Source organism: Lynx canadensis, chromosome A1 (genome assembly GCF_007474595.2).
Source record: "Lynx canadensis isolate LIC74 chromosome A1, mLynCan4.pri.v2, whole genome shotgun sequence".
NCBI lineage: Eukaryota > Metazoa > Chordata > Mammalia > Carnivora > Felidae > Lynx > Lynx canadensis.
The window spans coordinates 1,117,716-1,138,907 of NC_044303.2; the positions used below are offsets into that span (position 1 = coordinate 1,117,716).

The 21,192-nt window shown below is 52.0% G+C and overlaps 2 protein-coding genes across 2 annotated transcripts; one reads left to right on the forward strand and one right to left on the reverse strand.

Annotated features, from left to right (window-relative positions):
- Positions 1–818: 818 nt before the first annotated feature.
- GJA3 (gap junction protein alpha 3) lies at positions 819–3,049 on the reverse strand. Its single transcript, XM_030307419.1, is given in 4 exon segments — positions 819–1,894; positions 1,897–2,837; positions 2,840–3,031; positions 3,034–3,049. Coding segments are annotated over 4 exon segments (1,344 nt in total). The 3' UTR covers positions 819–1,699.
- Positions 3,050–7,332: 4,283 nt separating this feature from the next.
- On the forward strand, positions 7,333–20,801 carry LOC116738357 (basic proline-rich protein-like). The gene is made up of 2 exons (XM_032595064.1): positions 7,333–7,370; positions 18,716–20,801. The coding sequence occupies exons 1-2, from the start codon at positions 7,333–7,335 to the stop codon at positions 20,799–20,801; spliced, it is 2,124 nt and encodes a 707-aa protein (XP_032450955.1).
- Positions 20,802–21,192: the final 391 nt, after the last annotated feature.

A 21,192-nucleotide genomic window follows, 5' to 3' on the forward strand; every position in this document is an offset into this window, starting at 1 on the left:
ACATGCTGCACCCATTCATCCGAGAATGGGAATCACAGTCTTTTTCATCAGATGCTGGTGGGTCACTCTTTATGACATAAAACACCAAGTGCGTTTGGAGTGTGGCTCCAGAGGGATTGTCAGGAAATTGGAGTTCATTCATATAGAGAAAGGAATCAAGTTGGAAAGTGTTTGGTGTTTTGCTGAATAAGGGCTGACAATACTCAGTGGAAGTTGGAGGGCGAGAAGGACCAGGCTCAGCATGACTCCCGTTCATCGGTCTATAAACAGAGACGAAGACAGGACAGCAGAGTGTGCAGTACAGAAAATTCTGCCGCCTTCCAGCCACAACCCACAGAGAAATAGCCCTGTCAGTGCAGCGATCTGCATGGGTGACAAATGAGGCGCACACACATCCGAAATCAGCACATGCATTTACACAGGAAGTAAAACCCAGATACTTTTATTTACACTTTAGAAAGCAAACAGGCTGCCCACAAACAATGGTTAGGAAACTCTAAGAGGTTTTTTTTTTTTTGGTTTTTTGGTTTTTTTTTTACTCTTAAAAAAATGTAGGTCATTGATTCATCTGTATAAATCATTTTTCTGGCAAGAGTGGTTAACTTTTAACCTCCCATTCAAAAACTTCACAACTTCAAGTATTTGAAATGCACTTAAAATTTCCCCTGCTTTTATTTTGTATCGTACATTCTCGTAGCCGTTAGCGGACTCCTGAGGTCGAAGAATTTCTTTTAAAAGAAAATCCAAATCTTTACTAGTATGTAATGGGACAAATTAGCATTCTCTCGGTCACTATTCATCTTAATGGTACTATTTTTCCTTCATTTTTCCTGAAAGAAAGTCGGGGGGGGGTGGTGGATAGGCATACCTGTACAATTCAGATCAAAGCACAAAATATCATTTAAAAAAAATACCTAAGGCATACCTGCCACACTTGTATTTCAATTTCCTCAACTGTTTAAAAATTACCCCAAGTGTCGCTGCGTTTCTACCTGCTCTCTTACCAGCAACCTCCGTGGCTCTCGCCTGTTGGATCTCCGCCCCTGCAGGGTACCTGCTCATCGTCACTCGTCACGAAGCGTACAGTGTGGAATCCTGGGCTTCCCAGGCAATTTCAGAAACTCAAATGACAGTCTACGGACTCGCTCTAGGTCTTTTTTTAGTGCAGTTTGGCAAATATCCCGAATGAAATTCAACTCTAAGTTAAAAGTATCAAACAGAGATAGTGCTAAGGGCATCTGTGACTTTGTGGGCTGCCCAGAGGCTCTGGGGAAGCGTAGGAATGGAAAAGCCAATTGCCCCCAGGTAAAGACACCTGTCGCTTTACCACAACGGAACAGTTACCCACAGAGACGGCGGGAGCCCAAGGCCGGACAGCAGCAGCACCTGCAAAGGCGGCCCAGGTTGTTGGACTCTTGGGTTGCCGTGAACATCTTTCAAGGTCAACAGCCCCTGCACCCACGTTGCCCCCACCTCCCCATCTCAGCAAGCACTGACGTTCTCCCCACTCTACCTCACAGTGTTAAGAACAGCAAGCATGGACACACAGAAACCTGCTCTCCTCCTCGTGATCTTCCCCTTCCGCCACTGCAGTGCCCTCTCCCTTCCAGGCTCTCTGTCTACCTGCAGACTGGAACTGCACTTTGGTTTTGGTTGCGAGAAGAAACGGTGATTATAAAGCTGTCTGGAGAGACGCCCGCTAGATGGCCAAGTCATTCGGTCTGGCCCGGCCGCCGCTGCACTTGCTGGCCTTGCTCGACCGCCCGGGGTCTGCGGGGGGCAGAGGAGGCGCGAGCACCTCCCCCTCGGGGCTCGCCGCCTGCTCCCCGTCCAGGTCGGGGGTCCCCGCCGACTTGCCGTCGTCGCCCAGGCTGCTGCCGGTCCCGTCCGCCAACGGGCCGGGGCGCTGCCGCCCGCGCCTGCGTCCTGAGCCAGCCGCCCGGTGCTGCCCGCAGGGCTCAGGGAGGCAGCAGCGGACACGGGCGGCGAGGCCTTTCTCCGGGCCGCCTGCTGCTCGGCCTCCTGGTTGGCCCAGTTCTGCTCTGCCGCCAGCAGGCGGTGGTTGCCGTTGTGGAACCTGGCAGGGCGGGCCTCCTCGCGCGCCTCAGACGGGGCGGCCGTGCCGAGGTCGGTCGCCGGCGGAGGGGCCCCGGGGTAGCCCGCGGCGGTGGCCGGTCCCAGGGAAGAGGCGGAGCGGGTGTAGTACGGCGGGAATCCGATGGTGACCGTGGGCAGGGCGGAGGGAGGGGAGCGGCAGCGGGCTCGCGCCGCCAGGCTTTGCGGCCCCCAGCCTGGATTCGGGGAGTCTGAGCGGTAGTGGTTGGTCATCCCCTGTTTGAGCTTCTTCCAGCCCAGGTGGTAGATCTCCAGCATGTTGAGCAGCAGCGACACGCAGGCCACTGCCAGCATGAAGATGATGAATATGGTCTTCTCCGTGGGCCTGGAGATAAAGCAGTCCACCGTGTTGGGGCAGGGCCACCGGTCACAGCGGTAGAGGGGCTTCAGCTCGAAGCCGTACAGAAAGTACTGGCCGGCGATGAAGCCCACTTCAAAGAGCGTCTTAAAGATGATGTTGAAGACATAGGTCCGCAGCAGGGCGCCGGCGATGCGGACCCGGCCCCGGTCATCGCGCACCGGCGGCCGGTCCTTCTGGCCGTGGCCGCCGGGCCCGCAGCGCGCGGCCGGCCCGGGGTGCGGGCCGTCGGCCTTCAGCAGCTCCTCCTCGCGCTCCTTCTTCTTCGCTTCCATGCGCACGAGGTGCAGCACGTGGCCCAGGTAGATGAGCGTGGGCGTGGACACGAAGATGATCTGCAGCACCCAGAAGCGGATGTGGGAGATGGGAAGGCCTTGTCGTAGCAGACGTTCTCGCAGCCGGGCTGCTGCGTGTTACACGTGAAGTCCGACTGCTCGTCCCCCCAGACCTCCTCCGCCGCGGCGCCCAGCACCAGGATCCTGAAGATGAACAGGACCGTCAGCCAAACCTTGCCAATGACCGTGGAGTGCTCCTGCGCGTTCTCTAATAGTCTCCCAGAAAGCTCCAGTCGCCCATTGCTTCAGCTTGCTAACCTGCAAGGGAACATCGCCGGTTAGTAGAAGGAGGCGGGGGGGCAGGGGAAGGAGGGAGAGGGAGGGGAGGGAGGCAGAGCGGCGCTGGCCGGTCGCTCCCCGCGAAGCCGTACTCGCTGCCACAAACGAGGGGGGGCGCGTGGGGGACCTCCAACGGCGCGCGCGCGAGGCAGAGTGTGCGTGCGCTACGTGCGTGTGTGGCGGGTGCTGTGCACGGCGTGCGTTCCCACCGTGGCCCGAGCCGGGTTACAGCCACGCCCGCGGCGCCCGTGCCCCTCGGAGCTGCTGTCGCAGGACACGAGTGCGGCACGAACCAGATGCCCACGGGTGACCGAAGCCCTGAAACCCTGTGTCTCCATCTAAGATGGGACGATGGTCATTGGGTCATGCGCAGTAAGCTGCTTCCTAAAGGAGGGACGGAGGGCCCGTGGACCCCCGTGGAGGTAGCTGTGGTCCTCGGACGCGGGGGCCCAAGATGAGAAGGGGTCCTCCGTGTCGCTGCTGCCCAACAGGCCTGACGCTTCCAACCGGAACTGAAAGGCAGCTCCATTCTCTGCGTCAGGAGAGCCGTCTACGCGGTGAGTTCCGGCAGCACTGAAGGACACTCTTCTCATTTTGAATTTTAAAAATGTTCACAAATATTAATTTTTATGAACTGGTGTGAAGACAAACAAAACATAACTTTACTCACCATGATCTAAAGAAACAAATGTTAACGCTCTCTTGGAATAAACTTCCAACCCTTTGTTTCCGTCATTCGAGGTCTTTGGAGAAACGTTACTATTCACATATCCTACCAGCCTCCTTGCCCCTGTTGTGACTGGCGTCTGTTCTATTTGGCATGTTCTTACGAGGGAAAATATTTTAATGTAGAAACTGAATTATTGGACATGAAACAACCCACTCTCGCAGGAAGGATGTCAGGTGTCAGGGAACCGTTCTAGATGACATCCTGCTTACCCTAAACCCCGGATGTCATGATGTCTCTGACCGCCCTCTCTGCCCATAGCCATGGCCCTTCCCTCCACTCTGCTGAAGCGTTTCCCCTGGGGCACAGGACAGAAGCCTTGACCGTGCGTCCCAGCCCTCCGTCCCTGATCCAACACCCTGGTGACGCATGCTTCTTGTGATCCCTGAGACGGCCTTGATGCCTTTGCATGTCCTGTTTCTTCAACTTCTGACTTGGCCCCAGGCCAGGCGGGACTGGCCTATTGACCTCCACTCTCCCTTCAGGAGGGGCCAACTCAGGCTGACACGGGCGCCCTGTGTTTTCTCTTCCCCTTATCATGGCCTGGCTTAACGACTGTTGCCCCCTTTGCATTCCAGGAGGTTCTCTCCGTCCTCCCACACCTCCCACCTTGCTAAGCTGCGAACGGCATCCTCCCTCCTTGCTGTCCCTGGACACACACAGCCTCCAGAGTTTCTACAGAAAACCACCTTTAAGCACCTTGACTGCTTGTGGACTTTCTCCCTAATTCTAGTTCTGAGGTTGGGGTTTGTTTGCATGTGCACCCTTTCCTCCTTGATGTCTGCAGGCAGAACAGCTGGGCCGTAGCATTTCTGGAAGTCTCTAAGGAAAGGTCAGTGCGGGAAATTTATTCTTCTTCCTGCCCCCTTCCCAGGTGTGCAGGCAGGTTCTGCCTTGTCCACAGCATAATGTGCTAAAAGGGAGTCAATGCGATGTGCCTGGTGGGTTCTCCCCACAAGGCTGGTGGCACAGAATGCCACGAGGGAGGGCCTGCTTGTCACAGGGCCTGGGAAGTGTTGCTGGCATTGCCCTGCAGGGCCAGGGAAGCAAAATGTTCCATAATGATTGGGGCGTCCCCCACAGTAAAGAGCTGGCCCGCCCCAAATGTCCATTGTGCACCTGTTGAGAAACACGGGGCCAGGGAAACATTTCTTCAATTAGTAAATCAGACGAGGGGGTACGGCTGCTGACTGTGGCATCTTGTTACTCACCTTTGCTGGCCCAGCCTCTCCAGAGTTCTTTAGGTCCAGGTGCTGCAAACACTTTCAGACAGGTACCCTTAAAATGAATTGTGACCTCTGGGTGCAGCTACGGAATCACAACGTGTAATCATCTGCATACTTTGTGGGTGCTCTGGCATGTGTCAAAGCTCAGGAAATCCTAAAGAGGGGACAACTAAGAATGTGTCCGGTGGGGGGGGGGCGGGGGAGAGCCCGCGGCTCATGCACTGCGTGATGGCACACACTGACAAGGTCTTTCTGCAAAGGAGTTCAGTAATATGTAAGAAGAGAGATAAAAATCATGATACCTTGGGGCGCCTGGGTGGCTCGGTTGGTTAACTGTCTGACTTCGGCTCAGGTCACGATCTTGTCATAAGTGATCTCATCTCAATCTCATGAGTTCGAGCCCCACATGAGGCTGTGCATTGCCAGTGCAGGGCCTGCTTGGGATTCTCTCCTTCCTCTCTCTCTGTCCCTCCCCCGGTCGTGCTTTCTCTCTCTCTTAAAAACAGATAAACTTAAGATCATGATACCTCTAACCTCTAACTCTACTCCTGGGACATCATACCAAGGAAACAATCAGAGATTTTGATGAATGGATGAACATGGACGTTGACTGTGAATTATTCATAAGTAGGAATAATTGGAAACGGAAGTGCCCGCTAAAGGATGAGCAATTAAACACATAGTAGTGCCCAAGGCTGGTATCGGGATCTGGCTGACCCCGGTCCTGCTCCCATCCCCCTCTCCCTTGCCTGCCCGTAATGTGATCGGGAAGGGAAATTCTTGCTTTCCCACCTCCTTTTGTTGTCTCCAATGAGGTGTAAGAAGTCGGCTGGGGAGCTTCTGAGAAAGCTTTTGGTTTCCTAATAAAAGGGCAGATGGCTACCTTTGCCGTCACTCTCCCTATGTGCCTATGGTGAGGACAGATGCGATGCCTGGAGTGGGGCAGTCACTTTGCAGGCGTGTATCAATAAGCATGAGGGAATGGTCAAGGAAGTCCCAAGGCACCTGTTGTGACACTGTGGGCCTGCTGAATCAACCGCACACAAGCTCTAGACTTATGTGAAGGGAGAAAACCCTGTTTGTTCAAGTTAGGTTTCCTATTGCTTGCAGACAATTCCTACACTCTCTTAAATTATTTACAGGTTAAGGCCAACTATACATGAAAAGCTGTGACTCATTCATAACTACTAAAATACAAGGTAGTCATTAGACATAACTTTTAAGATCATTAGTGACTTGACGATACGTTCATGCCATACTGATAAATGACAAAAACCTAATACAAAACCATAGCCTTTTACCCGCTATTTCTCACACATTCATACATGCAAAGGAAGAGCGGAAGGATACTGAAATGTGAACCACAGCGTTTCTAGAACTGGGTGATTTTTATTCTCTTTTCCCATTTCTTTGCATTTTCTGTAACAACTTATTACGTTTATGGTCATAAAGGATTAATGACCGTGACTCACGTTTCAAAGTTCTAGTTTTTGAAAAAACCTGATTCTTTGTTCATTGTTCTTTCATTAGGGTGTCTATTCCTTTGACCTCTTTAATCATGTCCCTGGTAAGCGCTCAAAAGACAAATTGATACATGGGACGTGAGCCCAGTGTCAGATTGGAGACTGACCCTGGGGTCTCTGAGATGCATCACAGATCCTGACAACGGCTGTCACCGATGACACAGAGCTTAAACTGGATTCTCCCGCCACGGCAGTCTGCCGAGTTCCCCCAACGCAAGGGCCGGCCTCTTTGTATCCTGATGTTCGCTGCTGAGTCTTAGCACTACCACGCTTCACAGTTTGGGTTTTCTTCTGGAAAATACATGAATGAGTGAGTAAAAACATTAACCAGAGGAGTATCTACGACAAGGCCGGCAGTATGGGTCAAGGTCAGATAGATGGGAGACCCACGGTAGAAGTGACATCCCCTCTCTTCAGAGTCGCCCCGGTCCGCTCCAGATGCCGCGCAGACGTTCTTACGGTGTTTTATCAACACCACTTTTGGATCCTACCCCTCATACCAGTTCAGTAAGAGGACGAGAGCAGAGGATGAAAAAGCGCAGTCTGAACAGCGAGGCTCTGCCGCTAAGTAAGGACGAGCAACGGACCAGAGGAAGCCTCACGATCCCCTGGGCATTGCCAGCCAGTGACACGAACACAAGGTGAGCGAGTGAAATAGCTTCCTGCTTGAGGAGAAAACGGGTGTATTCTTATTGTCGGCGTTGGGCCATTTCGGGACGCAAGCAGAGCAGCTCCTGGCGGCTCCCAGGGCTGAGCGCTTAACTCCGCGATGCCCGTGAGCTCACTGCAGAGCGTGGTGCGCTCTAGGTGACTGCTCTCCCACAGCGGCAGTGGGGTCCTCGAGTACCCGGACGTCAGTTACCTCCACGAAGTGGCATTTAATGGGATTTTCGCTTTTATCTCAAGGGAAACTTTGGTTCTGACACCAACACAGAACAAGAGCTGATGCTGCCTAGTGTATACGTGGCTGCTTCCCCTTCTTCTGACCGTTCTACTTTCCCTTCCAGAGGTATACAGGTTCCCCTCGGCCTTCAGGAGGTGTTAGGTGTCCCTTGGGATCAATCAGTGGCTATCTATTCAGTGACCGTCTTGTGCTCAACTCTGGGCCACAGGTTCTGTTGAATACAGTGGAAGTAAACACATGGCGTCTATCTGGGAATCTGTTTGTGGAGATGGGAGAACTCAGGAAAATGGGGAGCTGTACAGGTGCAGAGGGATCTCGGAGAAAAGGAGATTAATACGAGGACATGCAGGCGGGGAAGGCTAGCCAGGGGAGAGTGGAATTTGAGCGGCGATTGAGAGAGGTGGCTTTGGGCAGGGGACAGGAGTGCACTTCAAGGCCAGAACAACGCTCCCTTGGCAGCGGAATATGTGTGACCTGGTGTTAGGAAGCGGTGAGTTTAAACGGCTGCTTCTGCACAGAAGAGCTGTGTGGCCTGCACATAGTAGGCGTTCAGTAAACACGCGTGGGACAGATGAAGGAAGGACCTCGAGGGCCGCCAAACCACTTGGAGAGCGGGAGATAGGCCGAAAGTGCTGTTCAGGAAAGAAGGGGCCCCTCTAACGGCCAGTGGGGACTCAGGAAGAGTGATAATCTCCAAGTGAGTGCTGAAGGCCTGGGCTGAATGACAGCAGCAGCAAATGGAAAAAGGAAGGACAGAAAGGAGACACAGTCTGGAGACAAAAATAAAGCAGGATGTAGAGTCTGCCGAGAGTCAGTGGAAGGGAGAGGCATGAATTAAAGACGAAGCTCACATTTCTGAGCCTGAGTGGGAAAATCAGGGGGTCGTCTGAAGACAGAAACATTGAGGGAGGCTTGCTAATTTGGGATTGGGAGACAAGGTGAAGACTGGTGGTTTTGTCTTTCCGGATCAAAAGCCGGTGGGAGAGATGGGTGAGCTGCCCAGGAGGAAGCTGGAGACGCAGAACCAGAAAAGGCTGGAGAGGGTCCGCAGTGTAGCTCCACTCTCCGGGGGAAGACGACAGAGCAGAGAACAAAGGACGGACGTCTGTGGAAAATCCAGCGAAACGGATGAAGACAGCATGGGAAAGGACTCACCGCCCTCGGCGTGTGTGGTCCGTGTTCGATGAAGGATGGCGGGACTGGCCGACTGGGTAAGAGCCTGAGACTAAGCAATGACGGAGAGCGGCGATGCCCGGACAGTGTGGAGGGAAGGGACCTTCCCCAGCGGGGGCCCGATCAGCTCTGCCAGACACGTTCACCTTGTCTGGCTTGTAGTTGCTTTTGCTTTCAAAGTAATGTCAGAAGACCCTTCCTTCTTTACCGAATTGACCCCAACACAGAGCCCTGGCTGAGCTACTAAGATGCAAGATTACGTTGGGCGTCAGTACGAGCACGGCCCACGTCGCTGCTGGAGCGCTGTTCGTGTCTCCGAAGGCACATTCTCTGACCGCTGTCAACACGACCGGAGAACGAGGGTGACACGGAAGCGAGGAGGCCGAAGGAGGACTTTGAAGAAGGAGGTGACGACCAGTGTCAGCATTCTTTGTGTGTTCGAGAAGGATGGGCATAAAGCACAGGCTTTGATCTCACAATAAGAAGGCCACTGATGGTCTTTAAGTGCCCAGTCTAGTGGGAGCGTTGGGGCAGAAACAAAAGCCTAGACTGGGAGCTGAAGAGGCAGAGTGTGGGAGGGAAATGGAGGCATGACACAGAGAGTCCTGTTCAGTAGGTCTAGAACCTAAAGGAAGGGCGACACGAAACGGGTAACAAGGCCCAGTGGAGGTGTTTTCAAGATAGGGAAGGCTGTGGGTGCTTGGCATCAGAGAGGCGGAGTCACAGGGACAGGAGGGGGGGGGGGGGTCAGGCTGCCCCGCAGCAGGACGGGGCAAAAGGACGGGAGGGGTTGCTGCGAGGGCAGACGCAGGACGAGCATCCTCCGCGGTGATGACAAGGCTCTTCTCGGCGGGGTCGAGCAGGCGGTCATCTTCTCAGGCAAGGGCAGGACTTAAGCCCCTGAAGAGAAAAAAGGTTTGATAACCAGGGAACAGAGGGGATGAGAAAGGGACCGGGCTCCCCGAGTTCCCCGCACAGCCAGACCACAGGTTGCGGCCACTCAGTGAGGACTGAGCAAAGGCCACACTACCTGTGAGGTGCTCAGTGCTGAGCGACACAGAGCACTGCCTGGTGCCACGTAGGCTGTGGCGGGAAAGATGTGGGACAGAAGAAGAGAGGTCAGGTGCTGCGTGCTGTGGGCAGACGGAGAGCTGCGGCGGGGCAGGGGGAAGCACAGAGGGCAGTGCAGGGGCTGCTGAGGGCTGGGTGAGAGGGTGACATCACAGAGAAGAACTGGGCCTCAATATGAGGACGAGTCCAGGCAGAGGACGAGTCCAGAGGAGCAGACAGGTAGACACAGGTCAGGGAGGAAGTCTGGAGGTGGACAGATGGCGGCAGACAGTGGTGAGAACTTCGGCTTATGCTCCAAGTGAGACGAGAGGGCACTGGAGGGTTTGAGCGGAAGAGTGACGTAATCCGGCTTCCATCTTCACAGGACCCTTGTGGTTGCTGTGCCGAGAACGGCCGTGGGGCGGAGGGGGTGGGGTGATCGCGGAGGGTCCAGTGAGGAGGCTGTGCTAGGATCCAGAAACGTGACAGTGGTGACAAATGGCTGAGTTTGCACAGACTCTGAAGGTCGGTCCAGCGTGATGTGCTGATGGGTCAAGGATCGGGTAGTGCTGAGGAGAGCCAAGGTTTCCACCCGAACAGGAGGAAGGATGGGGAGACCAGAGGAGGTACAGGTTTGGGAAAGGCATGGAAATCAGGAGTCCTGTTTTGGAGATGGTAAATGTGAGACATCTATCAGACATACAAGTGTCGAGGCCAGAGATAAACACTGGGGAGTCATCACCAAATCCAAGACTGGACTGAGATCGTCTGAGGGCAGGGGAGGACAGGGGGCTGAAGACCAAGCCGTGGGGTGCTCCAGCATTTGGAGGTTGAGTACGGAAGGACAAGCTTACAGAATAGCTGCTCATTAGGAAATGCAACTTTTAGTTAGGACTCTGGGAGATTAACACCCAAAAGGTGTCATTTGTATTTTTACTTGATTCCCTTTTGTAACAACATTGACACTAAAAATACTGTTACTTGGTTTTTAAGTTAGAGGTAACGAAACATGAAGCATGGCTAGGCAAATTAATTTTGTGTTACCTGTGACTGCCTAGAACATTGTTGAGTAGGACCAAGAGGGTCACATACAGGCTTAGCCGGAAAGAGTTCTATGTTCGATTAGTAATATCTGCTAAGGTTTGGTATGGGGCAGTGTGGCCCAAAAGCCAATTTTTGCCAGCCCTGAGTTGGCACAAATTTAAAAGAACACGGAAGGCTGAACCAGTCACGAATGTGATGCAATGAAAAGTGGCTTATCTAATTATCTTTTTAGCAGGTGGAAAAACTGTTTTCCATTAGGTTTAAACCTTACCTGCCTATTTCAAGCTTTCACATTTAAAATAGTAATTTCCAGATGCCATGGGCACCGTCCCCTACGTATTAAGTACTTACCACAGTTTTTCCATAATTCTGGTCTCTTCAAAAAGGAAACAGAATTCAAAATAAGTTCACCAGAATAACAAAAGACCCCTTCTTCTTTTACACTATAGCCTCACCTCCAACACTTAGTGTTGTCTGAGCTCCTAAGACTAAAGAGCAAGATGGGGACTGGGCTTTTAAAAGCTGGCTCGGTGCCACTTACAATTCAGTGTCACAGCAACGGGAGAAGTTCAACCACACAGACAAGCATAACAGGGGACGAAACCGAACCCCTGAAGTTTCAGACTGAGTAACGTGTGACTTGTTTTCCATCTCCAGAAGACAACCGGTCACACCAACCAGCAGGGCACCAATGGCAACAGTCCTACATACACGTGACTGTCTGGTAGGACGAGCCCTCAACTTCGTTCTTCACAAAGTTGGCTTTTTTGTTCTTCCCTATGAAATTTAGCTTGTCAAGGCCCACAGAAATCTTAAACGTGACTTTGTTGGGACAAACGAAATTTATGGTGGCTTCAAATGTAGCTCTTTGTGAACTAGTTTCTCCGCCAATAAAGCACAACTGACCCACCGCACAGACCTTCTTCATGCCCTTCAACAGTGTGTTAGGACACTGGAGCTAAAGGTCTTACACGTCTTTTGTTAGCTTTATCCCTAATTTATACTTGTTCGATTTGTTGTTCCAAATAGTTTTTTTTTTTAATTCTTTAATGTTTATTTATTTGAGAGAGAGAAAGAGACAGCAACAGACAGACAGAATGAGCAGGGGAGGGGCAGCGAGACAGGGAGACAGAATCTGAAGCAGGCTCCAGGCTCTGAGCTGTCAGCAGAGGCTGATGCGGGGCTCGAACTCACCTCGGTGCCCCTTAATTTTTTTAAGGTTTATTTTTGAGAGATTGGAGAGAGAGAGAGCGAGCATGAGCAGGGGAGGGCAGAAAGAGAGACACAGAATCTGAAACAGGCTCCAGGCTCTGAGCTGTCAGCACAGAGCCTGACGCGGGGCTCGAACTCACAAACCGCGAGATCATGACCTGAGCAGAAGTTGGATGCTAAACCGACTGAGTCCCCCCAGGCGCCCCTGGAACATTGTTTTTATAAACTGATCTTGTCTCCAGAAACTTGTTCGAAAGCTCTTACTTGTTCAAATAGTTACGAGACTCCTTTGGATTTTCTATGTAACATATACATATAACCATTTCATCTGCTATTAAGGATAGATTTGTTTCTTCCTCCCTAATTCTAATTCCCGTTATTTCTTTTTCTTGTCTTGTTTTCTTGTACTGACCAGCACTCCTAGCACAATGTGATGATGGTGACATCTTTTCACATTTTTGTCTTAAACATGAACGCTTCTTAGGTTTTAGCATTGAGTGTGATGTTTCAACTTTTTCAGGCTAAGGAAGTTTCCTTGTAATCTTTGTTAAGTTTGTTGGGTTTTGTTTTCTAAATCATGAAAATCATGAATGAGTTTCTGAATCATGAATTTACTAAATCGGATTTGGTACTTTTTTTCCCCCTGTTGTGAATTTTTTAGATGGTGAAGCACCGTATTACTCATTTTTAATATACTATCACATTCAATTTGCTACTTTATTTTGGATTATTTGTTCATACCTAAGATTGGTCTCATTTTTTGGGGTACTACCATTGGATTTGGGTAAGAACATAATTTTAGCCTGAAAAACTAAACATGTCCCTGAATAAGCTTGTATAAGAATGTCCTATAGAAGAATCTGGAATTAATGTCTTTTTTTAAGGGGGTCAGGAGGAAGCCTAGATTACAAATTCAGCTTCATTAACTGTTATCAACATAAACAGGGCTGCTATTACTCTTAAGTCAATTTTGATAGCTTATATCTTTTAGAAAATTTTCCATTTCATCTAAGCTTCAAATTTATTGGCATAAAATTATCCATGGTATTTTCTTATGATTTTGAAACTGTATGGTATCCGTACTTAGATCCCTTTGTTTGGTTCCAAATATTGTTTATTGGAAGCTTTTAAAGTATAAGTCTTGCTAGAAGTTTTTCTTTACAGAATTTTGATATGCTTGAAAAAGAATGAGTTTATTTTTGTTATTTTTCCCAATGTCTTATCACATATGCTGTATGTACAGTATACAGAGCAAATCTCCAAAGATCTCCTATGGATCTTTTAAGTAGGGAATGTAGATTTTGGGATTTGCTAGTATTAGTATAAAATACACATACATAATTTAAGGGTATCCTCTATCTTAGTGTAAAATTATTTATTACCATACAGTTCCAGGGGATTCCTTATTTTAAATGGAAAATGTGCGTGGGCTCTATTACTTAACTTTTCACTAATCTAATGCGCTGGCAGGAGACATCACTATCGTACAGACTGATTTAATGAAATCGTAAAACACCGATTTTCCAACTTCTTTATCAATAACTTTAAAGCACCGCTAGAATTATATATTTTTGTTGTCAGAGAATAAATCTCTAGAAACACGAAATTGTTTTGAAATTATACTTCAGGGGCGCCTGGGTAGCTCAGTCAGTTAAGCGTCCGACTTTGGCTCAGGTCATGATCGTGCAGTTCATGAGTTTAAGCCCTGCGTCAGGCTCTGTGCTGTCAGCACAAAGCCCTCTTCAGATCCTTTGTCCCCCTCTCTCTGCCACCCCTGCCCCCCACCGCACATGCCCATGTGCTCTCTCTCTCTCTCTTTAAACATTTCAAAAATTATTTTTTTAATAAAATTATACTTTTTTTAAAAAGATTTTATTCTTCAAGTAATCTCTACATGCAACATGGGGCCCGAACTTACAACTCCAAGACCAAGAGCCACTGACTGAGCCAGCCGGGCACCCCTTAAATTATACTTTTATTTATTTTATTTATTAAATAAGAACGTATGCAAAACACCTGCCATCCATGTATTATTATTATTATCTCTATATTTTCTCTTGCATGTGGGGATTTTAATTGTTTGGGGGAGGGATTTAAATTGTTTATAAACACCTGAAAAGTCACATGCTCTAAAGTCTTTACTTGGCTAAGGTAAATATGGTTAATACTTTTCATCCTTAGTCAAGCGAAAAACTCAGTTTCTCTTTTTTTTTGACATTCTGTAATTTAAAAGCTGAGCGAGAGGTGATTTTAAGTTGGGAGCAACTTAAACAACTGTTATTAGTTTAAAAACAAATGTCTTCAAATTTTATATTCAATAATTTTTTTAACGTTTATTTATTATTGAGAGACAGAGCATGAGCATGGGAGGGGCAAAGAGAGGGGAGACACAGAATCGGAAGCAGGCTCCAGGTTCCGAGCTGTCAGCACAGAGGCCTACAAAGGGCTTGAACTCACGAGCTGTGAGATCATGACCTGAGCTGAAGTCGGAGCTCAACCAACTGAGCCACCAAGGCGCCCCTATATTCAAGAATTTATGTTGGAGAATTTTATATTCAAGAATGACAACACTAAAAATACCCTTAACTTTTTATCCACGGTATTTCTTCTTTAAATACTGTGAATAAATAAATATCCCTACCAGAAACCAGTATTAAGTCACCATTTCCACAATTAGAGTTCTAATATTAAGCTAGAAAATTAACAGCTGGTTGAGCTTCAGTTCAATTGACAGAAAAATGTAGAAAGTCTGGAGCATAATTAGAAACGCGACTGTCTTCCAGCACTATTCATGCCTTCCTGGCTTCCTTTTTAAATCCTCCAAATGTCTGCCCTGTTCCATCACCCTGTGCAGGCCTCCAGTGTCTCCTGCCGATTAGTAGATGGCATTAAAGTTTTAAACATCACTTCTGTGACAGACCTAAGAATACCATTTGAAATTTCGCTTATTTAAACATTTTATGTACACATTTTGGTGTCATTTAGGGTCAATTTTAATGTATTTCCGCATCAGCACTCAACTTTTAATTAGTGAATAATGAAAACAAAAGTCCTACTCTTGAAATAAAGCTGAATTTACCAATACCTCCTGAAGGGTGGCTTGGGGCGCGGGTGAATGACAACAAAGAAAATTCCAAATATGGAGAACAAACAGAGGGTCTCTGGAGGGGTTGTGGGAGGGGGGCATGGGCTAAATGGGGGAGGGGCACGAAGGAATCTACCCCTGCAATCACTGTTGCACTCTATGCTAGCTAACTTGGATGGAAATTCAAAAAGAAAAAGAAAATTACAGGGGTGCTTTCGTGAGTGCTCTGAGCAGCCTCTTGTCCTAAAAACAAGATGGGGCACTGTGAACGCTATACCAAGTACTGACTTCCTAGAGTCTGGTCAAGTAAAAGGTAGTCTCCCTAAATAAATCCAAGCGACATCCTTCAGGAGTCTTACTCATCCACCGAGGAGATACGGAATCACGGCATCTTGGAGCCAGAAGAACCTGGGAAGCCGTCTGGTTTATCTGTTCTCTTCACTTCACAGACTGGGAAATGCGGGGGCCCGAGAGGGTACCGTGATTTGCCGAGGGCGACACAGCTCGCTGAAGCCGGCACGAAAACTCCTGGCTTCTGCCTCTGGGTCCGGCCCACCTTCCCCTTCCGCGTGACTTCACGGGGTTATGCACCAGGCAGACTGTTGGGCTGACTACAGCTGCCCTTGCTCTTTTCTCCCAGTCCAAAGTGGCTAAAATTTTGGCTAAATATTACTGACATGCTAACAGTCCCGTTACTCCATCATATACATTGGAATTGTCATTTAAAAATGTTTTAATGTTTATTTATTTTTGACAGAGAGGCAGAGCACAAGCAGGGGTGGGCAGAGAGGAGAGGACACAGAATCTGAAGCAGGCTCCAGGCTCCCAGCTGCTAGCACAGAGCCTGACACGGGGCTCGAACCCGCAAACCGTGAGATTGTGACCTGAGCTGAAGTCAGACGCTTATCTGACTGAGCCACCCAGTTACCCTGTAAATATTTAATGTTTTTTTTTTCTTTTTTTGAGAGAGAGCACGAGCAGGGGAGGGGCAGAGAGAGAGGGAGACACAATCTGAAGCGGGCTCCAGGCTCCGAGCTGTCAGCAGAGAGCCTGACTCAGGGCTTGAACTCACAAACTGTGAGATCATGACCTGAGCTGAAGTCAGACGCTTATCTGACTGAGCCACCCAGGTACCCTGTAAATTTTAATGTTTTTTTTTTGTTTTTTTTGTTTTTTTTTTTTGAGAGAGAGCACGAGCAGGAGAGGGGCAGAGAGAGGGGAGACACAGACTCTGAAGCAGGCTCCAGGCTCCGAGCCGTCAGCACAGAGCCCAATGCGGGGCTCGAGCTCACGAGCCGTGAGATCATGACCTGAACTGAAGTCGGAGGCTCAACAGACTGAGCCACCCAGACACCCCTGGAATTGTCGTTTTGAAGCAAATTCAGATAACTGTCTTTACTCTTGCTTAGTGAACGAAACCTCTCGGCCTTATACTCATGGTGTTTTATGGTTACATTTATATTACTGGCACAGATGCCATCTGTCAAAATGGTTTCTATTTTTGCAATAATTTCCATAGTATAAATATAATTTCCCTTTTATTCAAACCTACTTTTATTAGGATATAACACGGAAATCTCATGTATGTTCTAGAATAAAAGATTCATTTTAAAGCTAATACAAAATGGAGGTTCATGAATAAAGAGTGTTAGTTCATGGAGATAATCAGGTCGTGAATGAAAAAAATTAAGTGATTTTTACATTTTAGTATCATTAGTTTGTTAACGCTAAGTTTAGAGCAGACCACTAATTCCTCAAATTAAAGAAATGTCAGAGTGCAGGAACTGCTCACATTAACCATTATGAAGTCATACTTTTGAAGATCCGAGATTTTAAAAAAGCACCAGAGGATGAATACTAACCCAGTTATTACGATGAAGAATTTCCTGCCACTGTAAGAACGAAAATTCAGATTGAACTTTATCGCTATTTTATTCCTTTTACGCATTATATGGAAATGGCAAAAACATAGTGTTTTAGAGACCCATGCATGCTGTTTAGGGCCACACGCGTTGGACTTTTTTCCGTCTTCGATTTGGCGAACATTTAGCAAAGGCCTGTCGTGTGTGTGTGTGTGTGTTGTGTGTGGGTGTGTGCAGTGTGCTAAGTAAGACACGGCCTCACCCTCAGGCGGTTCATTCACAGTCTGTGGGTGAGACAGACTTGGGACAAAACTAATCGAAATATGGTGTGACAAGCGTCACACAGTGCTGTGATGGCCACGCCACATTGGAGCGGGGAGAGACTCCCCAGTCCTTGGGTTTGGTTGAGTTTCTTAATACACAGATCCTGAGAGTCATGCTATCTGCACAGGGCGAAATACTTCTCAAGGGCCGTTCCGCTGTCTAGAACGTTCTGACAATGTTTTAGCACATTACAAAACCAAGTGTTTATTCGTGCGTTTACATATGATACTGAGGTAAAATCCTAAAAAACTAATCTATCCTATTTCCTGTGTCAGGGGCACGTTCAAGCAATGGTAGCATCTGGAAGACTAATTATAGTTTAAATTCTTTACATACATGAGGCCAAAATGGTAGTGATACATACACACAAAGTTTCAAGTGTGTATGTAAAAGTTGTTTTTGTTAAGGAAATGAACACAACTTAAAATTTAAGTAACATTCAAGGAAACTGTGTCAAAAATCAAAAAAAAAATTTAAGTTTATTTTTGAGAAAGAGAGAGAGAAGAGGGAGAGAGAGCGCGCCCACGGCGGGGGGGGCAGAGAGAGAGGGAGCCACAGAATCCCAAGCAGGCTCCAGGCCCTGAGCTGTCAGCACAGAGCCGGACACGGGGCTGGAACCCAGGCTGTGAGATCACCACCCGAGCCGAAGTCCGACAATTACTGACTGGGCCCCCAAGCGCCCCGCCAAATTCTTTTCTTATTGGCAAACGGTGACATTTTGTTACATTTCATTATTTCAAGGTGGCTTTAAGCTGGTCAATAACAGCACCGTCTCATTTGTCACAGCAGTAAAATTTTCCTGAATTACTTTATGCTACAGGAGCACGTGCACTGCCGCCCCCCCCCCCATGCTTATCGACATGAATCAAACTGCTGCACCAGCGGAATATGTGCCAAATTAGCTGTCGTTTACTTTGAACACACCGACCGTTGGAAAACTAAGCCCCCCTGTCCCTCTGTAAGCTTTCAGTGTTTGTTTTGCGGTACATTTCACAGCACATCGACGGGCCGTCGGAAGCGATGCGCGTATCATAAACCACCGATTTGAATTCCCTAGTAATACGAACCGAGGCATAATTCCCGTCTCAGCTGTTTTCACACGGCCATTCTTAAATGACATATTTTGACGCTCTCTTGTAAAACAAACACTGGAGGACTCCACTCGTCCCTAGAGTCTCGGTCACACAGTTCCTGAGCCGAGAAACCTGGATGGATTCTGTTCACTAGGGCGTCCACACTGCGACTCACTGTCAGAAGCGCCTTCAGGAAGGGGTTACTACAGAAGGCAGAGAAGGGTTTCCCCGCTCTTCCGCGAGTTCTTTCCCCTTAAGCGCACCATCCCAGGCAGAGGGGCCAAGAAACGAGTCCTAGGTCCTGGCACTTACGATTAAAGCACTTCTTAGGAAAAAAAAAAAAAAAAAAAAGACTCTCGAAAAGTTTCTTGGAAGAAGTAGGCGAGCCAACGCCGTCCCTACAAGACGCCGACGCCCCCGCACAGCGGCACCCGGCCGCCAGCCGCACCCCAGCCCCGCGCCGTGCGTCCGCGGACGCGGCTCGAGCGCCCGCCGCGGCCTCGGCGCCCCGCAGGTCCGAGGCCCCGGAGCCTCGCCTGCTCGCCCGAGGCGGAAAACGCCGCCGGGAAGCCCCCGCCGGCCGGCCGGCCTCCGGCCGCGCGCCGGCGCTCCGCAGACTTCTCGGGGCGCGCGGGGACGCCGACTATTCCCGAAGTTTCCCGAGCCCCCGTCTCCGACCCGTCACTGCCACAGCTCCCCGGACATCCCCCCGGGATCCGGAGAGGCCGGGGGCGCACGCGAGCGGCGGGGCTCGCGCTCCGGCCGCTCCGCCCCGCCCGCCCGGGCAGTCGGGGCGGTCGGGGGCGCCGGCGTCCCGCCCGTCCTTCCGCCCCGGCGCTGCCCCGCGCTTACCCCCTGTGCCGCGGCGGCGACCCGGTGCGCTCCCTCTCGAGCAGGGCTCCCGGCCGCTCTGAAAAGGAGAATCTTCTCTTACACGTGCGGTGCAACTTCACGCGTGCGCCCGCGCCAGCGCCCGGCCTCCCCGCCCCGGCGGCATCCCCGCGGCCCCACGCGCCCCGCGCTCGGCGCCCCCACGCCGCAGCCCCGGCCGCCGCGCCACGCCCCCCGCCGCCTCCACCCCGGCCCGGGGGCCGCGCGGGGGCGGTGCCGGGCAGGCGCGAAGCGGGGGGCCCCCGCCCCGCGGCCCGCCCGCGCCCCGCGCGCTCGCCCCGCACCCGCGCCCCGCCCGCGCTCCCCGTCCCGCCCCCCGCGAGCAGCCGCGCCCCGCACCGCCTCTCGTGCGCCGTCGGTCTGCACTTGCCCCCGCACCACGCGTGGCGCCACACCGCGCCTGTACCCCTCGTTCCGCCACAGTGTCCGCATTCCCACCGCACCTGCCCCCGTCACCCCGCACCGGGCCCGCATTCCCACCCGCACCTGCCCCCGTCACCCCGCACCGGCCCCGCATTCCCCCCCCCCCCCGTCACCCCGCACCGGGCCCGCATTCCCCCCGCACCCGTCACCCTGCACCGGGCCTGCATTCCCACCGCACCTGCCCCCGTCACCCCGCACCGCCCCGCATTCGTACCCGCACCCTCACCCCCGCACCGGGCCCGCATTCCCACCCGCACCCTCACCCTGCACCGGGCCCGCATTCCCACCCCACCTGCCCCCGTCACCCCGCACCGGCCCCGCATTCCCACCCGCACGCGTCACCCCCACCGGCCCCGCATTCCCACCCGCACCCGTCACCCCGCACCGCCCCGCATTCCCCCCGCACTTGCCCCCGTCACCCCGCACCGGGCCCGCATTCCCACCCGCACCTGCATCCGTCACCCCCACCGGCCCCGCATTCCCACCGCACTTGCCCCCGTCACCCCGCACCGGGCCCGCATTCCCACCCGCACCCGTCACCCCGCACCGGGCCCGCATTCCCACCGCACCTGCCCCCGTCACCCCGCACCGGCCCCGCATTCCCACCCTCACCCGTCACCCCGCCCGGGCCCGCATTCCACCCACCTGCCCCCGTCACCCCGCACTGGCCCCTTATTCCCCCCCTCACCCGTCACCCTGCACCGGGCCCGCATTCCCACCCGCACCTGCCCCCGTCACCCCACACCGGCCCCGCATTCCCACCCGCACGCGTCACCCCGCACCGGCCCCGCATTCCACCCGCCCCCGTCACCCTGCACCGGCCCCGCATTCCCACCCCCCTGCCCCGTCACCCCGCACCGGCCCGCATTCCCACCCACACGCGTCACCCCGCACCGGCCCCGCACCCACCCGCCCCCCCTCACCCTGCACCGGCCCCGCATTCCCACCGCACCTGCATCCCGCGCCCCTACCCACGGGAGCGCCCTCCCACTCGGGATGTGGGCCCCGGGGCTTTTTCCCGCCGCCGGGCTCCCGCGGGCCTCGGGTCTGTTCTCCACTGAAAGTTCTCGGCGCTCAAGGGGCGGAAGCGGGATCAAAGGGCTCCCGGGTTTCCGCCTTGGCCGCCCCCGGGGCACCCCTCGCGCGCACGTGCGCCTGCCCTCGCGGGGCCGACCCCGGCTCTGGGGGCGCTCCTGAGCCGTGGGGCGTGGGCGTTGGGCCCGCGGCCCCGCCCGCGTCCCGCCGCCCGGGGACGCAGGTTCCAGATGGCTGGCACGGAACAGGGCCGCTGCGCATGGGGTTCCCAGTTAAGCTGGCCACATCGGCCACAGAAAAGCCAGAGCCGCGGCGTGGATGCTGTCGGGGGCCGCGCCCAGGCGCAGGCTGGAGCGTCCCGGAAAGGGAGCCGAGGAGCTATAAATAGTGGCCGCGAGCCTGGTTCCCATCAAACACACTTAATTTAGCCGGCGGCCATAGGGATTCTTATTTATTTATTACTTATTTTTAAAGCACTTGTTCCGATGCACTTGAGAATTGGCCCTGCCTGGGGGACAGGGAAGGTGTCCCCCTAGGTCACTCATTCCCGCCG